Genomic DNA, 16,023 nt, shown 5'->3' on the forward strand with positions numbered 1-16,023 from the left:
GCGCATGTATGCGTGTATGGAACAGATAGCAAACAAATTAAAATTTTAATTATATAGGTTATTAGAAGATAAGTGCTATGGAGAAAACTAAGGGGAGGAAAACAGAAATTGTGTATGAGGGGGTGCAATTTTGTTTTTATGTAAGCTCTATGCCCAACGGGGGACTAGGACTCATGACCCCATGAGCAAGAGTCAAGTGCTCTACTGACTAAGCCAGCCAGGTGCCCTGTAGGAGTGCAGTTTTAAGTAGAATAGTCAGGCCAAGAGTCCCTGAGAAAGTTACATTTGAGCACAGACTTTTAAAGAAGGTGAGCATCTGAAGGATGCTCAGCCTCGTGACCATCTGAAGGATGAGTGTTTCAAGCAGAGGGAAGAACAAGTGAAAAGGCACCCATAAAGGAACCTGTTGATTATTTTCAAGAAGCAACAAAGAAGTCTGCAGCTGTAGCAAAGTGCATGAAGTAGAGAGCTGGAGAGAAAGGCAGAGTAAGAGCAGGATGGGGAGCTGGCAGAGAGGATCAGTAATCAGGGGCCTCCTAAGTCTTTTAGTCTGAGTAAGATTGGAAACTGGTGGGTGGATTTATTTATGTATTTATTTATTTGTTTATTTAGCAAAGGGGTGGCATGATGGGACTTATGTTTAAAAGGATTACTTTGGTTGCTGTATTGGGAATAGTTAACAGGAGTGTAAGGATGGAAGTAGGGAGGCCACATTGGAAGCCATTGTAATAATCTAGGTGCTGGGTGGTGGTGGCAGACGGGTATAATAGCAGAGGTAGTCAGAAGCAGTCTGATTCTAGAGACATTTTGAAGATAGTAGACCTAGTAGGATTTCCTGATGGACTGAATGTATGGTGTGAGAGAAAGAGAGAAGTTGAGAATGACCATGTGTTTTGGCTTGACCAATTGGAAGAATGGACTTTCCACTAACTGAGATAGGTAAGAAAAAAAATAATAGATCAAGTGCTAGAAGGAAGATAGCATGTTTATATGTTGATGGGATGGTTCAATTGAGAGGTAAAAATTAATGATACTGTTAAGAGAGAATTGCTGTAATCAAATAAAGAAGAGAGTAGAATCCAGTGCCTATGTGGAGATCCTGTCTTAGAAGTTTAGATGGTCCATTTACAGAAACACCAGGGAAGGCAGAGTATATGATCTAGAAGCTGTAGGCTGGTATTTGAGATGATAGGAGCTAAGGGAATTTCTTTTCTGATTATTTCTATTTTCTTAATGAAATAGGATACAATTCACCATTTGAGAATGAGGATGAGGGAAGAGACATGGAGGTCTGAAGTCGTCATCTAGAAGAATGCAAGATTGAATGGACTATAGAAAAGCAGTAGTATTACCGGGTCTATTTGAGGTCCAGTATCGTTAACTTGAAATGGTTTCTGTCAGTGGGTGCCTGGGTGGCTTAGTCAGTTAAGCATCTGACTCTTGATTTTGGATCAGGTCATGATCTTATGGTTCATGAGGTCAAACCCCAAGTTGGGCTCCATGCTGACTGTGCAGAACCTACTTGGGATTCTCTCTCTCCCTCCCTCTCTCTCTGCCCCTACCCCACTCTCTCTCTCTCTTGCTCTCTAAATAAACAAACAAACATTTAAAAAAAATTTTTTTTAACGTTTATTTATTTTTGAGACAGAGACAGAGCATGAACGGCGGGAGGGGCAGAGAGAGAGGGAGACACAGAATCGGAAGCAGGCTCCAGGCTCTCAGCCATCAGCCCAGAGCCCGACACGGGGCTCGAACTCACTGACCGCGAGATCGTGACCTGAGCTGAAGTCGGACGCTCAACCGACTGAGCCACCCAGGCACCCCTCAAAAAAACATTTTTAAAAATACATGGTTCCTGTCAGCCTAATAGTGGTTTTTGTTTTTTGTTTTCCTGGTTATGTTCAACTTCTTGGGTGCAGGCACAGAGTAGGAGGAGAATTGGATTTTTCCAAGGCTGGGTTTTGCTAAATATGATAAATTGAGAGAGAAGCGGGAGGTGGAGGGCATGTTTATAATGATAGATCATGGCATTTAAATAAGGTGAGGGAAGTGAGGACATGGAGGGAGAGAGACAGTAAACAGATGATGGAATTAATTGATTGTAGGTCCTAGTGGGATTGATGGATTATTGCAGGTGGCCTCTATAGAGAGTGATCTTGAAAGAGAGTAGATGGAGGACAGAGTGTGGGATGTTTGGATTTGAGATCATGGATGGTTGTATATTGTGATAATAATGACAGGGACTGAGGATTGACCCTGGGGAGACAGGCAGAGATAGGGCGGAGGACAAAATCACTGGAGAGGTTAGAAGGACAAAGAGGGCAGTGTTGAAAGTATCATCCACATGGAATTGAAATCACTAAGAATTAAGACAAGCGTGTTGTTAGAGTGAGTCACAAACTAGAATCTTTGAAACTTGAGGAAAATGAACAAGAGACTGGTAGATGTTTACAGCAAGGAGAGGCAGGGGTGATAAGAGACTAATGATACAGATTTAAAGCTGGAGAATTTTAGAGATAATGGCTTAGAAGCGGCAATGAGGAGCACTGAGGAAACCTAGTCTACTTTTATCCTGGATTCAGGAGGCATGAGAGAGATGACAGCTACTGTTTGAGACTACTCCAGTAGAAAAAGTCTCCTCAGGGAAGAACCAGGTTTCTATACAGTAACTTCGGAAAAAAAGTTGAGAATACAAGAGATTCTATTGGTAATAGACCATGGGGTGCAGAGAGCACAGTGGAGGTGTTTCAGGATTGGGGGGATGGAGACAGAAGAGATACATAGCCTATGAAAATAATGAAAGCCCCGTGTGTGAGGCACACACTATTAGCAATGGTATTAGTCCTTTCCCCTGCCTGCCTCGGCCTGACTTTTTCACATATTGGGGCTCTGCCTGCAGCAAGTAGTGTGTCCCAGTTCTCAGCTGTCTAAAATGGATCTAGCTCCTGGAACAGAGAGGAGAAGCAGGTAATAAAGGAGCCCTCAGCCAATATTGCAAGATTAGACATAACTGCCAGTCAACTCTAACTGATTGCCCTAACAGAGACTTCTCTGATTTTCTCATTCTGTTTGGATTGAGACATCTGGATAGGACAGAAAAATCACTGAAGAGTCCATCTCAATTGCATAATAGACCTGGCAATGGGAAACTTCTGTCTCACTGCAGTATCTAGCCCCTTTGGATGGTGAGGGATTTGTGTCAGTGAATGGAGAGTCAACACCATCATTTCAACCCGATCCTTCTCAAACCAGCCACTGCCAAAAATTGCTTTTGAAAAGAAGAAAGAAGAAAACAAGAAAATTCATTTTTGTTAGGATAGATGATAAATGGCTCATCTGACACATGTGCACATTCATTCCTACAAAACATACTTGTTTTTTTGCTGTTATCATGGCCTTCTTGGTGGAGATGTTGTTTTGCAGAAATCAGTGGCCTGAAGGGGAGTGTGTGTGTGTGTGTGTGTGTGTGTGTGTGTGTGTGTGTGAAAAATTCCTGTTCTGCAGCAGGATATAAGTAGAGCGTGCCCTAATGGATTCAGAGGCATTCTACACTGGAGTTACAGCTCAGTCTTCACAGCTGAACTTTTATTTTTCAGAACATAGTTCTTCAGCCATAAGGCATTTGGCAATTTTCACCAATAAAAAAATAAATTGCATAAAAGGGAGTTGGGGTTGAATCCGCCTATCACCTTTTATGTGAATTTTCTCTTTCTATTCTCTCAGCGCATGTCTGCCAGCATTTACATTCCTGAAATAATTTATGTGGGGATGGAAGAAAAACAGAAAAGAAAACAACTTCCTCAAACTACTCTACAAGGAGAACATTTGGAAGATCATGTAGGGAAGCACTGGAACCATTTTATCAGAGTGACAGGTCGATGGAATAGTGATGCAGTGGTAAAATTAAAGGTCTTCAGTTTTGGCCTTTTTTCTATGAGACCCTGGGGTATTGACTTTTCAGAATGAGTTGCTTTTTGGCAGTCTTGCTAGAGGACAAGCTCTTAGATCTACAAAAAGTTTTCGAGGCAAATGAGGATGATAGCCAGGAGGAGGGTCAGCAGGCTGAGGGGAAGAGGGTAGGAGTGAGTTTTGCCTGAACAGTCACTAAGGAAAGTCTAAAGAGGACTCTGCAGGGAGTGGACATTTTTGGAGATCCTTGGCTCCAGAGATACTGCATTCCTTTGCATAATTTTTCCGGAGAACCTGGAAATTATACTTGTGTCATTGGCTACCTTTATTCTATTTTAAGTTCTTTTCAAACTGTACATGGAGCACAACAAAACTTGTAAAGGGGCTAAGCTTAAGTGTAATTTCTCCATCAAATTCCATCTCAGCCCATTTTTGCCTCCTCTTAACTCATTGCTTTCTGGATTTTCTGACTTGTGCTTATTTGTGAAAACTTATTTTGCTCTCCATTACTTTGTCATGCTTGATTCCTAGTGAACCGTTACTTTTTTTTTAATTATTAAATATAATTTATTGTCAGATTGGTTTCCATACAACACTCAGTGCTCATCCCAACAGGTGCCCTCCTCAATGCCCATCACCCACTTTGCCCTCTCTCCCACCCCCATCAACCCTCAGTTTGTTCTCAGTATTTAAGTCTCTTATGGTTTACCTCCCTCCCTCTTTGTAACTTTTTCCCCCCTTCCCCTCCCCCATGGTTCTCTGTTAAGTTTCTCAGGATCCACATATGAGTGAAAACATATGGTAACTGTCTTTCTCTGCCTGACTTATTTCACTTAGCATAGTACCCTCCAGTTCCATCCACATTGCTACAAATGGCCAGGTTTCATTCTTTCTCATTGCCAAGTAGTATTCCATTGTATATATAAACCACAACTTCTTTATCCATTTGTCAGTTGATAGACATTTAGGCTCTTTCCATAATTTGGCTATTGTTGAGAGTGCTGCTATAAACATTGGGGTACAAATGCCCCTATGCATCAGCACTCCTTTATCCCTTGGGTAAATTCCTAGCAGTGCTATTGGTGGGTCATAGGGTAGATCTATTTTTAATTTTTTGAGGAACCTCCACACTATTTTCTAGAGTGGCTGCACCAGTTTGCATTCCTACCAACAGTGCAAGAGGGTTCCCATTTCTCCACATCCTCTCCAGCATCTATAGTCTCCTGATTTGTTCATTTTAGCCACTCTGGTATGAGGTGGTATCTCTGTGGTTTTGATTTGTATTTCCCTGATGAGGAGTGACACTGAGCATCTTTTTATGTGCCTGTTGGCCATCTGGATGTCTTCTTTAGAGAAGTGTCTATTCATGTCTTCTGCCCATTTCTTCACTGGATTATTTGTTTTTCGGGTGTGGAGTTTGGTGAGTTCTTTAGATTTTGGATACTAGCCCTTTATCTGATATGTCATTTGCAAATATCTTTTCCCATTCTGTCAGTTGCCTTTAGTTTTGTTGATTGTTTCCTTTGTAGTGCAGAAGCTTTTTATCTTCATGAGGTCCCAGTAGTTCATTTTTGCTTTTAATTTGAACTGTTACTTTCAATTACACTTTCTGTTTGGTTATTTCTGGGCTCTTCTTAACAGTGAACTCTTCCACAATCCTAATTTACCAGATGAAGGAATCCTAAAATTGATGAGATACATGAATAGTAAGATATGTGAAGATGTTTTTATCACATAGATATTTATCACATAAATCACGTAAAAATTATAGTTAATCAAGACACCCTTTTGGTAATTAACAAAATATATTTACAGTCCATGGGTAGATTTGGATAATTATAAGTAAAGCATTTAATAGCCATTTGATACCATGCAGTTTCTAGAATATTTTAGTGTTCATTATTTATTTGATTTCACAATAGTTCTATGAATTAGGAAGAACAGACATTAATATACCCATTTTACAGACGAAATTAAGGGCTAGGAGGGTGAATCACAGAGCCAATAGGATCTTTAATCTCAATCTTCTGACTCTAGGTGATGACAACTGAAATAATTTGTATGAAGATAAAACGTGGTTTTGTTCACAAACAGGAATTCGCCGTGAACTTTTCAGTCTCCACTTGATCTTAGCCAAAAGGCCAAGAAGTGAGAACACTTTTCAGTCTCAATATAGGTTTGGCAAATGTAAGTACTATATATCGCAAGGTTCAAGGTTTCTTTAAGGGGATGATCCAAGTATGGTATGCTGTAGCACAGCAGGCAGCATCTTTAGTAGTTCTAGCTGCGTGACATTGGCCGAGTCACCTAACCTCTTCGATTTCTCTCAATTTTCTTAACTATGAGGTGGGAATTGTATTGCCATCTGTTAGTTGTTACTCCAAAAGTAGCTGTGACATGAAAATGTTTTGTGGGTATAAAGCAGTATCAAAAGCTGTCAATGTTGTTTGTTACCACAGTCTTTGGCAAAAGATCCAGGAGGGAGGGAGTTGGGGTTCAATTGGACCTCACCGGTATGCTCAGGGCTTGGACTTTTCCAAGGTTTACATTTTTCCTGTAAAATTAAAGAGAGGAGACCATATGAAATGGGGAAAGTTGCTTAGGACACTCTCACTCTGGTGTCTTTATGATACCCTTTCCACTCTTGTCCTAGACCCCCCTTCCTGAGCTGACGCTGCTGGAATGTAATCTTCTCCAAGAGATAGTTTTTAATGGCTTATGTTGTTTCTTTCCCTTCTCTAAGTGATTTTCCCCCCCAGCAACATAATACTCAGAGATCCCGAAAGAATGGCTCTGTATTGGCAGAATTTTGGAGTCATTGCAAGCTTCTTGGGGGTATGTATATTTAATTTTGTCCTTTCAAAACCCAGCATGATTATGGCTGCACATTACTAAGGTTATCCCCAGACTGAGATGATCATACTCTGTGTTACCATTACATGTCATATAGGTGTGTGTCATAAATGCCATAGGTTGTTTTTATTACAGTGTAATTTATGCAAAAAAAAAACGCACCCTTTTAAGTTTATGGTTCAATGAGTTTTGGCAAACATATTCAACCACATAGCCACCAGCACAATCAAGATAGAGATTCCACATGCCCCTTGCAGTCAATCCCCTGTCCCCACCCTCAGCCCCAGACTGCTTTCTGTCATCATCCATTAGTTCTGGTTTCTCTAGATGTCATATAAATGTATTCATACAGGATGCAGTCTTTTATGTCTGGCTTATTGATGCCATAGATTATGGCATATGCTTTAAGCACACAAAATTCAGCTCATATACCTCCTTTCTATAGCTATGGATGGTGTGCAGTTTGGGGTGCTTGGCTAGTAATATTTCCTGTGACCGTAGTGGCCAGGGCTTGTAACACTTCTGCTCCCTGAGCCAGAAAGAAATGTTTCCCACTTTAAAATCTTAGTTATCACTTGCCACTTACCAGCTGCCAGTGAGTGGCAAAGGCTTGGGGGTCAAGGAGCTCGTGGCCTCTCCTGCTCCTATTTGCAGTGTTATTTTAACCTTATATTACACAACACTTTTGTGGCTGACAAGCTGGTGTGTGTGTAAACCAATTACGGGTCAGCCAAACAGCATTTTTATTCAATTTTTAAACTGTAAGAGTAATACACATTCATTGTAGAAACTTTGAGGGAAAAAATGGAAAAGTGCAATAAAGATTTTCGATACTTTCTCATTGAGAATATCATTAAATTTTGGGGCACGGTTCTTTCTAGTTTTTTTCCCCAGACAGGCTGTTATGCAGATATGATAATCCATATGTAAAATTTTATAACCTGCATTTTTCATTTAATATTTTAGTCATATAATTTCTCTGTCAGTGAAAAATCTTCATAAACATATTTAAATGGCCATTGTAGCTTACCTATATATAAAGATATTAGTATGTTATTAATGATACTGTAGAATTACATATAATATGCAATTAATATACAATTATCCCTATATATCTCTATATGTATAAGATTCATAATTCAATACATGAGAATTAAAAAGCACTAGGGGCCCTCCTTTTAAAAGGAATCTTATGTGCTTTCTGTTCCGCTTCAGTATGTATGGATTTTGCTTACAGCAGAAAAAAGGCTATACCTACTTGATAGAAGGAGGCACAAACTGCTAAGTCAAATAGAAGTGATACAGAGACTTCTTCCTAACCCTTCTGTTTTAACACCTTAATCTTGCCTGTTGGTATTTTCTGCCCTGCAGGTGTTGAGATTCAGCCACGCTTCCATGAGACTACTGGTGACACTCCATCTGTCAGATCTCAAATTGACAGAAGTGATAAGGGTAGGAGACTGGAGTAGTTCTTCCAGAGTTATTTTGCGTCTTGATGACAGCGAAGGAAAAATATGGGCAACAAAATTGAGAGTCTTTACTTTCTGACCCCTGCTCTCAGCTGAAGGAGAGAAGCTCTGGGAGACCTAAGTGTCAACCAGGATGGCTACAGTATTGAAAGTCTGTGTGTCTATGTTGGATGTTCACTGGGTTTAACAGAACTTAAAAGATGCCTGCAGACAAACTGATTTGCAGTAAGATCTAAAATCCATCCAAGGGATAACCTTTGGGGAATGAACTGTAAGGCTTGAATAGGTCCTAAATTGTACACAGAGTAACATTATCATTTACTATTGGTACTCACAAAGTACCAACAGGTACTTTGACATGACAAATGCTTACAGTTTTGGTTCAGATCTGCTTCATAAATATTTACTGATTACTGAGTGAGGCACTGTGGGAGATGTGGCTCTGCAGTAATGTGACTGATTTTTAAAAACTATGAATTCCTAAATCATATCTTCAAGTATGTGCTCTTCTTTCAGAGGTTAAGTGTTTTTCAAAGATGTTTTCTCTGCTCAAAAATTTCCTACCTCCTTAGAGCTTGTTTTCAGCCTGTAGGATATTTAAAAAATATATGCATACTTAAGATACATCTATTTAAGTATATATGTTTAATTCTTAGAATTAGCCAGAAGTTATTTGGTACCAAGTCCTATGAATGTGGTAGGAAGTCAACACGGATAATATTTTGTTTACCTGAAATGAGTGACTGTGGACCAGAGTCTGAGTTTTTGGAGAAGGTTTATTAATTTCAAAATTAATATCACACACTGACACTGTGTGAAATGCAGTAGAATTGCAATTGCAATTGCATTGGTGCTTCTCACAATGACTCTGAAGGAAAATCCTCTTTTCAATAAGAGTTCTGATGTGTTCATAAAAAGTTCTAACTTCCTAGCTAGAGAGCCACACCTGAAAATGACTGTTAACCTTTAGGAATCTTCTGCATTTTCAGAAGGTGATGTGGAAACAAGTGTGTTAGGGAGCAGGAATTGGCATTCATCACTTGGTGCTGAAGCAGGGCTGAGGTGATCATATGATGCAGTCAGGAAGCAGGGGCGGCTGACCGGGCTCCCCTTTTCAGCTTTACACCCACCCTCAAAGGTGTAGGTTGTCTTCTTGTCAAGAGTTCCTTTCAGATTTTCCCCTTGGAGTTTTCCTTGCTATTTGTTTTATCCAGATTAATTTATGCAAAAAGGGTGTTGAGTGTGAGTATTAAATTTCTCAGGTTGCATGTTATTGCAGAATTGATTCTGGAAATGGGAAGTAAGAAAGAAAGCAATTAGCAAAAGTAGTTCAGGTTGGTTTCTTGACGTAGGTGGGTGGGACTGATTTGACCTAAGTTCTGGAAAACACAGATGACATGCATTGCTTCAGTGCACTTGAAATTCAAATTTATATAATGATTACACATTCTCTAAGGCATGGTAGCATTGCCTTTTACATTAGAGTGCAAGATACTCAGGGCAAGGGCTAGTGCTTCTGAGTTTTTTATATTCCTCACAGCACATAGCAGAGTGCAGGATATACTCATCAAGGCCTCCCCAGACAGAATGGTTACTCCCAGATTCCCATCTTGTTTTCCTTTTTTTTTCCTTTAAACAAACGTGGTATTGTGAGTCTGCTCAGGTTGCCATAACAAAATATTATAGACTGGGTGGCTTAAATAACAGAAATTTATTTCCTTAAAATTCTGGAAGCTAGGAAGTCCTACATTCAGGTGCTGATTTGATTCCTGGTGAGGACTCTTGTTCTAGCTTGCAGATGGCTGGCTTCTCACTGTGTCCCCATATGGCAGAGATAGAGCAAGCTTTTGTAAGGATATTCTATTGGATCAGTGCTCCACCCTTATGACCTTATTTAACCTTATTCTAAATATAGCCTCACTGAGGATTAGGGCTTCAACATATGCATTTTGAAAAGACACAGTTCAGTCCATACTACCATCGGAACAATTATTACATTGTGTTGTGATAATTTGTTTATGCCTGTTCCCTGGAGACTATGGTGTCCTTAGGTACTAAGCACAGTGCTGGGCATTGAGAGTCACAGAGAAGGGTCTTGCCCTCAAGGAACTTATGGTTAGTTGTGTTCATTTTCCATGGCCACTCTAATGAATTACCACAAACTTAGTGGTTTAAAACAACAGAAATTTATTATCTTACAGTTCTGTAGGTCAGAGAAGTCTGACACAGGTCTCAGTGAGCTAAAATGAAGGTGTCAGCAAAGCTGTGTTCCTTTTGGAGGCTCCAGGGAGAGTCTGTTTCCTTGACTTTTCCAGCTTCTAGATGCAGACAACGTTGCTTGGCTTGTGGTCCCTCTTTCTCCGTCTCAAAGCCAGCAAAGTTGCAACTCTGTGATGACTCTTGTGTAGTCACATATCCCTCTGACATAGCTAGGTAAGGCTGTCTGTTCTTTAGGATCCCTGTGATCAGTGTGGGTCCATCCAGACAATCCAGCATAATCTCCCTATCACACAGATCTTAGCTTTTTTTTTTTTTTTAATTTGCTTTTACTGTTTATTTATTTTGGGGAGGGAGAGAGAGAGTATGTGCGCAGGGGAGGGGCAGAGAGAAAGGGGAACAGAGGGTCCCAAGTAGGCTCTGTGCTGACAGTAGAGAGCCCTATGCAGAGCTCAAAGTCATGAACTGAGAGATCATAACCTGAGCCGAGGTCAGATGGTTAAGTAACTGAGCCATTCAGGTGTCCCCTTAGTTTAATCACATCTGTAAATTTCTGTTTGTCATGTCAGGTAACATATTCACAGTTTCTGGGGATTTAAATGTGGACATAGTTGGTAGGGGGCATTATTCTGCTATCACTTTATAGTGGAAGAGAGAGACATATAAATCAGAGATTCAATGCAATGTGTCAAGTGCAGTAATGAAAATCTGTTCAGGTTACATATATATATGGGAAGCGTAGAAGAAAGTGGTTAACAAATGATAGTTATGAATGAGACACTGACAGCAAAGATGAAGAGGATGAGATGGGTTGTAGGGAGGTAGAATGGGCATAATTTGGGATTCAACCTGATGTAGGGGATGAAGGAGAGAGAGAATGAAAAGGAGTGAGGATGATTTCCAGATTCTGGATTGGGACTGGGCAGACCTCTTGCTGAGATAGGGAGCACACTGGAGGGCACAGTTAGTTGCTCTTCATGCCCTTGTATCTTCATAAGTATTCTGGCTACAGCCATGTGGTAGATGGAAAGGTGATTCCTGAAGAAGGCATGTTAGGCAGACATCCTACTAGGGATACGCTTTGGTGGAGGGGATGATACATTCATTTTTGTCTTTCTCTTTTGCTTTTCAGAAAATTTGAGGTATAATTTACAGTGAAATGCACAAATCTTTTTAAAAATATTGTTTAATGTTTATTTATTTATCAAAAAATTTTTTTTAATGTTTGTCTTTATTTTTGAGACAGAGAAAGACAGAGCATGAGCAGGGGAGAGGCAGACAAAGAATCGGAAGCAGGCTCAAGTCTCTGAGCTGTCAGCCCAGAGCCCGACGCGGGGCTCAAACTCGTCAACTGCGAGATCATGACCTGAGCCGAAGTCGGCCACTCAACTGACTGAGCCACCCAGGTGCCCCAGTGTTTATCTATTTTTGAAGGAGAGAGAGACAGAAACACAGAATCTGAAGCTGGCTCCAGGTTCTGCGCTGTCGGCACACAACCCAATGTGGGGCTCCAACTCACAAACCGGGAGGTCATGACCTGAGCTGAAGTTGGATGCCCAACAGACTGAGCCACCCAGGCAACGCTGAAATGTACAGATGTTAAATGTTTAGTTCAATGAGTCTACGAATACATACTTGCATCCAAATCAAGACATAGAACACTTCCATCACCTTACAAAGATCTCTGGTGCCTCTTGCAGTCAATCCTTACACCTCAGAGGCAACCACTGCTCTGATTTCTATCAACACAGATAATTTTGCCTATTCCAGAACTTCACATAAATGGAAGCATACAATATGTACTCTTTAGTGGCTTTCATTCAACATACTATATCTTGAGATTCAACTATGTTATTGCTGTATTGAATGTTCACTCCTTTTTGTTGCTTAGAAGTATGCCCAAATCATACTTGTTCATTGATGATTGGGCTGTTCTTAGTGTTTTGGTTATTTGGACATTTTTATACAAGTCTTTCTAGGCTTCAAGGGAACTTTATAGCATTAAATGCTGAAATTAGAAAAGATGAGGTCAGTTTTGAATTTAAGTCAGAGGTACTTGTGGACATTCAGGTAATGAGGTCCAGGACCAGTGGGAGTAGTCAACAGTAAAGGAGAGAGAGGTGGGTTAGCAATTTAGATTCTTGTAGTCACTAGTCATTTTGTGGAGTTAAAGCCATTGGAAAGTCCTCAGGTAGCCCTTAAAATGTGAGACAAGGCCCATGAATTAAATCCTGGAAAGCATCGATACCTATTTGTAAAGAGGAACCCTCTAAGGAGGCTGAGCAAAACACGACCATTTATCTTCATGTCTCCATCAGCCGGCACAGGACCCGTCTCAGTCTGCTAAATATAACAGAAAATGTGCAGAGTACATGCTTATATAGACCCTATGAGGAGACAGATGGGTAGGAGAAATGGCACGAGGAGTCGCAAAGGACAGAATGAGTGTGGTAGATTGAAAAGGGGGAGTGGTACGGGGTAAGCACGACCGGCTCCACCTTTGTTTAGACGGGGCTGGGAGACGGAATCATTAGAGTCGAATAATTAGGTAGGGTCAGACTACGCAGGTCCCGAAATGGATGTCAGATGGAAGAATTTAGACTCCACAGGCCGGCCCCCTTGAGAAGAGCTGGGTTCTGGAGCAGGGCGTGAGAATATGAGATCTGCTTTTGGGAAGTGACTGTGGCGGCGGCGCAGTGGTGGTGGTGGCGGAGATGCTGCTACTACTGCTGGTGACAGGGCTGAGTGGTAATCGGTAGGGCTTTCCACTAGACTTTGGCTTTGTAGCTGCTGCTGACTCCCTGGCCAAGTGCTGTAACTTTGCCTCTGAGCCTTGGTAGCAGAGGACGGAGGTCGTGGCATCTGGCCGCAGCTGGGAGGCAGTGCGTGCGCGCGCGGGGCCGGGATGTCCGGCCGGGAACCCTCAGGCGAAATTACAGCCAGGCGGGGCGCGGAGGGGGCGGCCGACGAGACAGGCCACGCCCCCTCTCGCCCGCGCAGGCGCGCTGCGGGCCGTTAGCTGTCAGGAGCCGAGCGGCTGGCGGGCGGCGGGATCCGACGTCTGCGCTGGAAGCGGCTGACAGAACCCAGCGCGGCAGGGGCGGCTAGGGCGGCGCGGCCCCCCGGCTCCCCCCGCCAGGTCGCAGAGGAGAGCAGGGACCAACGGGCGGCCGGCGGCGCTGGCAGGATGGGGAACCGGGAGATGGAGGAGCTGATCCCGCTAGTGAACCGTCTGCAGGACGCCTTCTCGGCGCTGGGACAGAGCTGCCTGCTGGAGCTGCCGCAGATCGCCGTGGTGGGCGGCCAGAGCGCCGGCAAGAGCTCGGTGCTCGAGAACTTCGTGGGCAGGTGAGCGCGCGGGGCGCGGGGGGCGGGGCTGGCGACCCCGCTCGCTCGCGGCCGTTGGAGCGTGCTCCGGCGGCGGGGAGCCCGAGGGCCGGCCCGGGGCTGAGGAGGAATGGAGGGCAGAGCCGCGGCGTCCGCGGGGCGGGCGGGCGGGGTCGTCCCGGCTGCGGGCATCCTCCGTCCCCCCCGCGCCCGGTGGCCCTCCTGTCTGCCTTTCATCCTGCGATACAAAGCCATTTCCTCTGCGTCCTCCGGCCGGGGAGTCAGGGGAGGGGGTCCGCCCGGGATCGGCTCCCCCCCTCCTCCCCGCCCCGCCCGGCGCGCCAAGCCTCGGGCAGCCTGGATGCGTAGCGCGCCCGGGAGCTTCCCAGTCCGCGTCTCCTCTGTTTTCCCGGCCCCTCATCCCCCTCTTTTTCCTGTCAGCCTCCGGGAGGCTCTCCGGGAGGCTTCGGGGTTTTATCCCCCCACCCCGGCCTCGCGCCCCCCCCCCCCCCGCCCCACTTCCCGGGAGATGCTGTCCTTCTCGCCCCGCTTCTCCGCTCAGCTGTCTACTGTTCGAGACAGTCGTCCCCTGCTCCTAGCAGGGGAGGCGGGGTGCGAGGAGAAAGAAACCGTTTGTTGTGGTGAAGCTTTACCCAGCCACGCTTCCCCACCATTCTCCTCCCTGGGAGTCGGAGAATAAAAGGTGGTGTGTTCGCGTGTGCACCTATTCACAGCGCCAGGCTTATGTCAGAGAAACCGAGGCACACTCTCGGAGGGGGGTGAGCGTGGACTCGTGTTGCCCAGATGCCATGTCATTCCTGCATCATCTCGGGATTGACCAGCGTCTTTCTCGCACTCTCCCCGCGTGCCCCCTCCCCCCAGCATCATCCTCCGTTCCCTGAGCTCTCATCTGTCCGGCGGGTCTTCAAGAGAATATGCTGAGCCTAAATGAGAGTTACGGGTTTCTTCGTGGCTCTTTTAACACAGAAAAAGCTAGAGAATTAATTTTTGGATTGGGAATCAGCATTTCCTCCAGCGAGCAGTGCGTGGGGGATTAAGTTACCGTAACGGCCTCGCCTGAGGAGTGCAGACATTTGCCAAGAAAAGCCCATTTTAAAGCGTTACGAAAGCTGAAATCTGTTTCCTGTAGTAAAGCAGGTAGAAATGGACAGCGGCGAGACGGTGGGCCGGAGTGGGGACAATCCCGAGCTGGTACTTTACTCTTTGTATGGGGCTGGCGAGTGTTTTGAGATTCTGAAGGCTCCTGTTCCTCCCCGCCCCACACCTTTCTTTTTCTTTTTCTTTTTTTTTTTTTTTTGGTTAGTGTTTGGTGATAGGTAAAATTTCGATATTCCTACATCTCCTTTGGGAATTGTTAGTATCTGTAAAGTGCATAGTCTTTTCTCTCAGACGATGCTCTGTCTGATGATACTCTTCGTCCTCGTCTTTTTTTCCTCCTGTGAATTAGAAAGCTTAGGACCCCAGCAAAAAAGTAAAATTACTGACAATTGAGTAAATCTCTTCATCATTTCACTTCGGTTTTATCACTTTGAGTGATGGGAAAAGTCATGGTGAAACATTTTGCATACGTCATCTCAGACTAATGGTGAAGTGAAGGATGAGTGTGATTTCAAACATACACATACAACAGCCATACACTTAAGGGTTTTACTTTGTTTTTGATTTATTGTCACTAAACTTATAGTGGTATCCATAGGGACAGTGAGGATTGAGGACAGTATACTTTGAATTTTCAGGCTCCAGGACATCTAACATGGTGCCTTGTCATTTAACTACTTTTATTTTTAAACAAATACTTAAAGATTAAAATTGTAAGTAATTCAAATGCAATGGCCATATTTTTATGCATCCTTCACGTATTTACTGGGATGGGCCTGTGTTATAAATGCACTGTTTGCGTCAAGAGCTTTTGAATATGTCAGTTTTATGCATGTATCTCAATTCCATTCTCCAGGTTTCAAATCCTGACACACTTCCCTTTACTAGCTGTATTCTTTTAAAATGAGAATTCCAAAAAAGAGACATGGGAGAGTAAAATATTTTAGCTTAAACATTTTTCATGATAGAGCAAAAATTAGGGACATTCCAAGTATACAAATCAGAGCATTTAGCAGAATACATTAGTATTGTTATACTTTTTAAAGTTGTGCCAGTAGTTAATTGCTGTTAGAATATCAAATCAAAGGAAAGGATGAACAGAGAGGGAGATCTCATTTAATAAATATAT

At 43.2% G+C, this 16,023-nt stretch overlaps 1 protein-coding gene and 1 long non-coding RNA gene across 14 annotated transcripts in view; both read left to right on the plus strand.

Moving 5' to 3' along the window:
* Nucleotides 1-12,278, plus strand: part of LOC144614956 (uncharacterized) — a 42,168-nt gene extending 29,890 nt beyond the window's left edge. Inside the window, exons 2-6 of one of the 4 annotated variants that reach the window (XR_013553310.1) lie at nucleotides 3,724-3,837; nucleotides 3,875-3,909; nucleotides 5,947-6,744; nucleotides 8,134-8,214; nucleotides 11,695-12,278. This is a non-coding gene — a long non-coding RNA (uncharacterized LOC144614956). Of the gene's footprint in view, nucleotides 1-3,723; nucleotides 3,910-5,946; nucleotides 6,745-8,133; nucleotides 8,215-11,694 lie in introns of all 4 variants that reach the window. The other 3 variants (XR_013553311.1, XR_013553308.1, XR_013553309.1) reach the window with 3 other exon arrangements.
* Nucleotides 12,279-12,928: 650 nt separating this feature from the next.
* DNM3 (dynamin 3) overlaps nucleotides 12,929-16,023 on the plus strand; it is a 573,673-nt gene continuing 570,578 nt past the window's right edge. For 3 of the 10 annotated variants that reach the window (XM_060643518.3, XM_060643515.3, XM_060643520.3), the window contains exon 1: nucleotides 12,937-13,796. In XM_060643518.3, coding sequence (XP_060499501.3) covers nucleotides 13,636-13,796 — 161 coding nt within the window. In that variant the 5' untranslated portion in view covers nucleotides 12,937-13,635. Of the gene's footprint in view, nucleotides 13,797-16,023 lie in introns of all 10 variants that reach the window. The other 7 variants (XM_060643516.3, XM_060643519.3, XM_060643523.3 and 4 more) reach the window with 6 other exon arrangements.

Source organism: Panthera onca, chromosome F1, assembly GCF_046562875.1.
Source record: "Panthera onca isolate mPanOnc1 chromosome F1, mPanOnc1 haplotype 2, whole genome shotgun sequence".
Lineage (NCBI taxonomy): Eukaryota > Metazoa > Chordata > Mammalia > Carnivora > Felidae > Panthera > Panthera onca.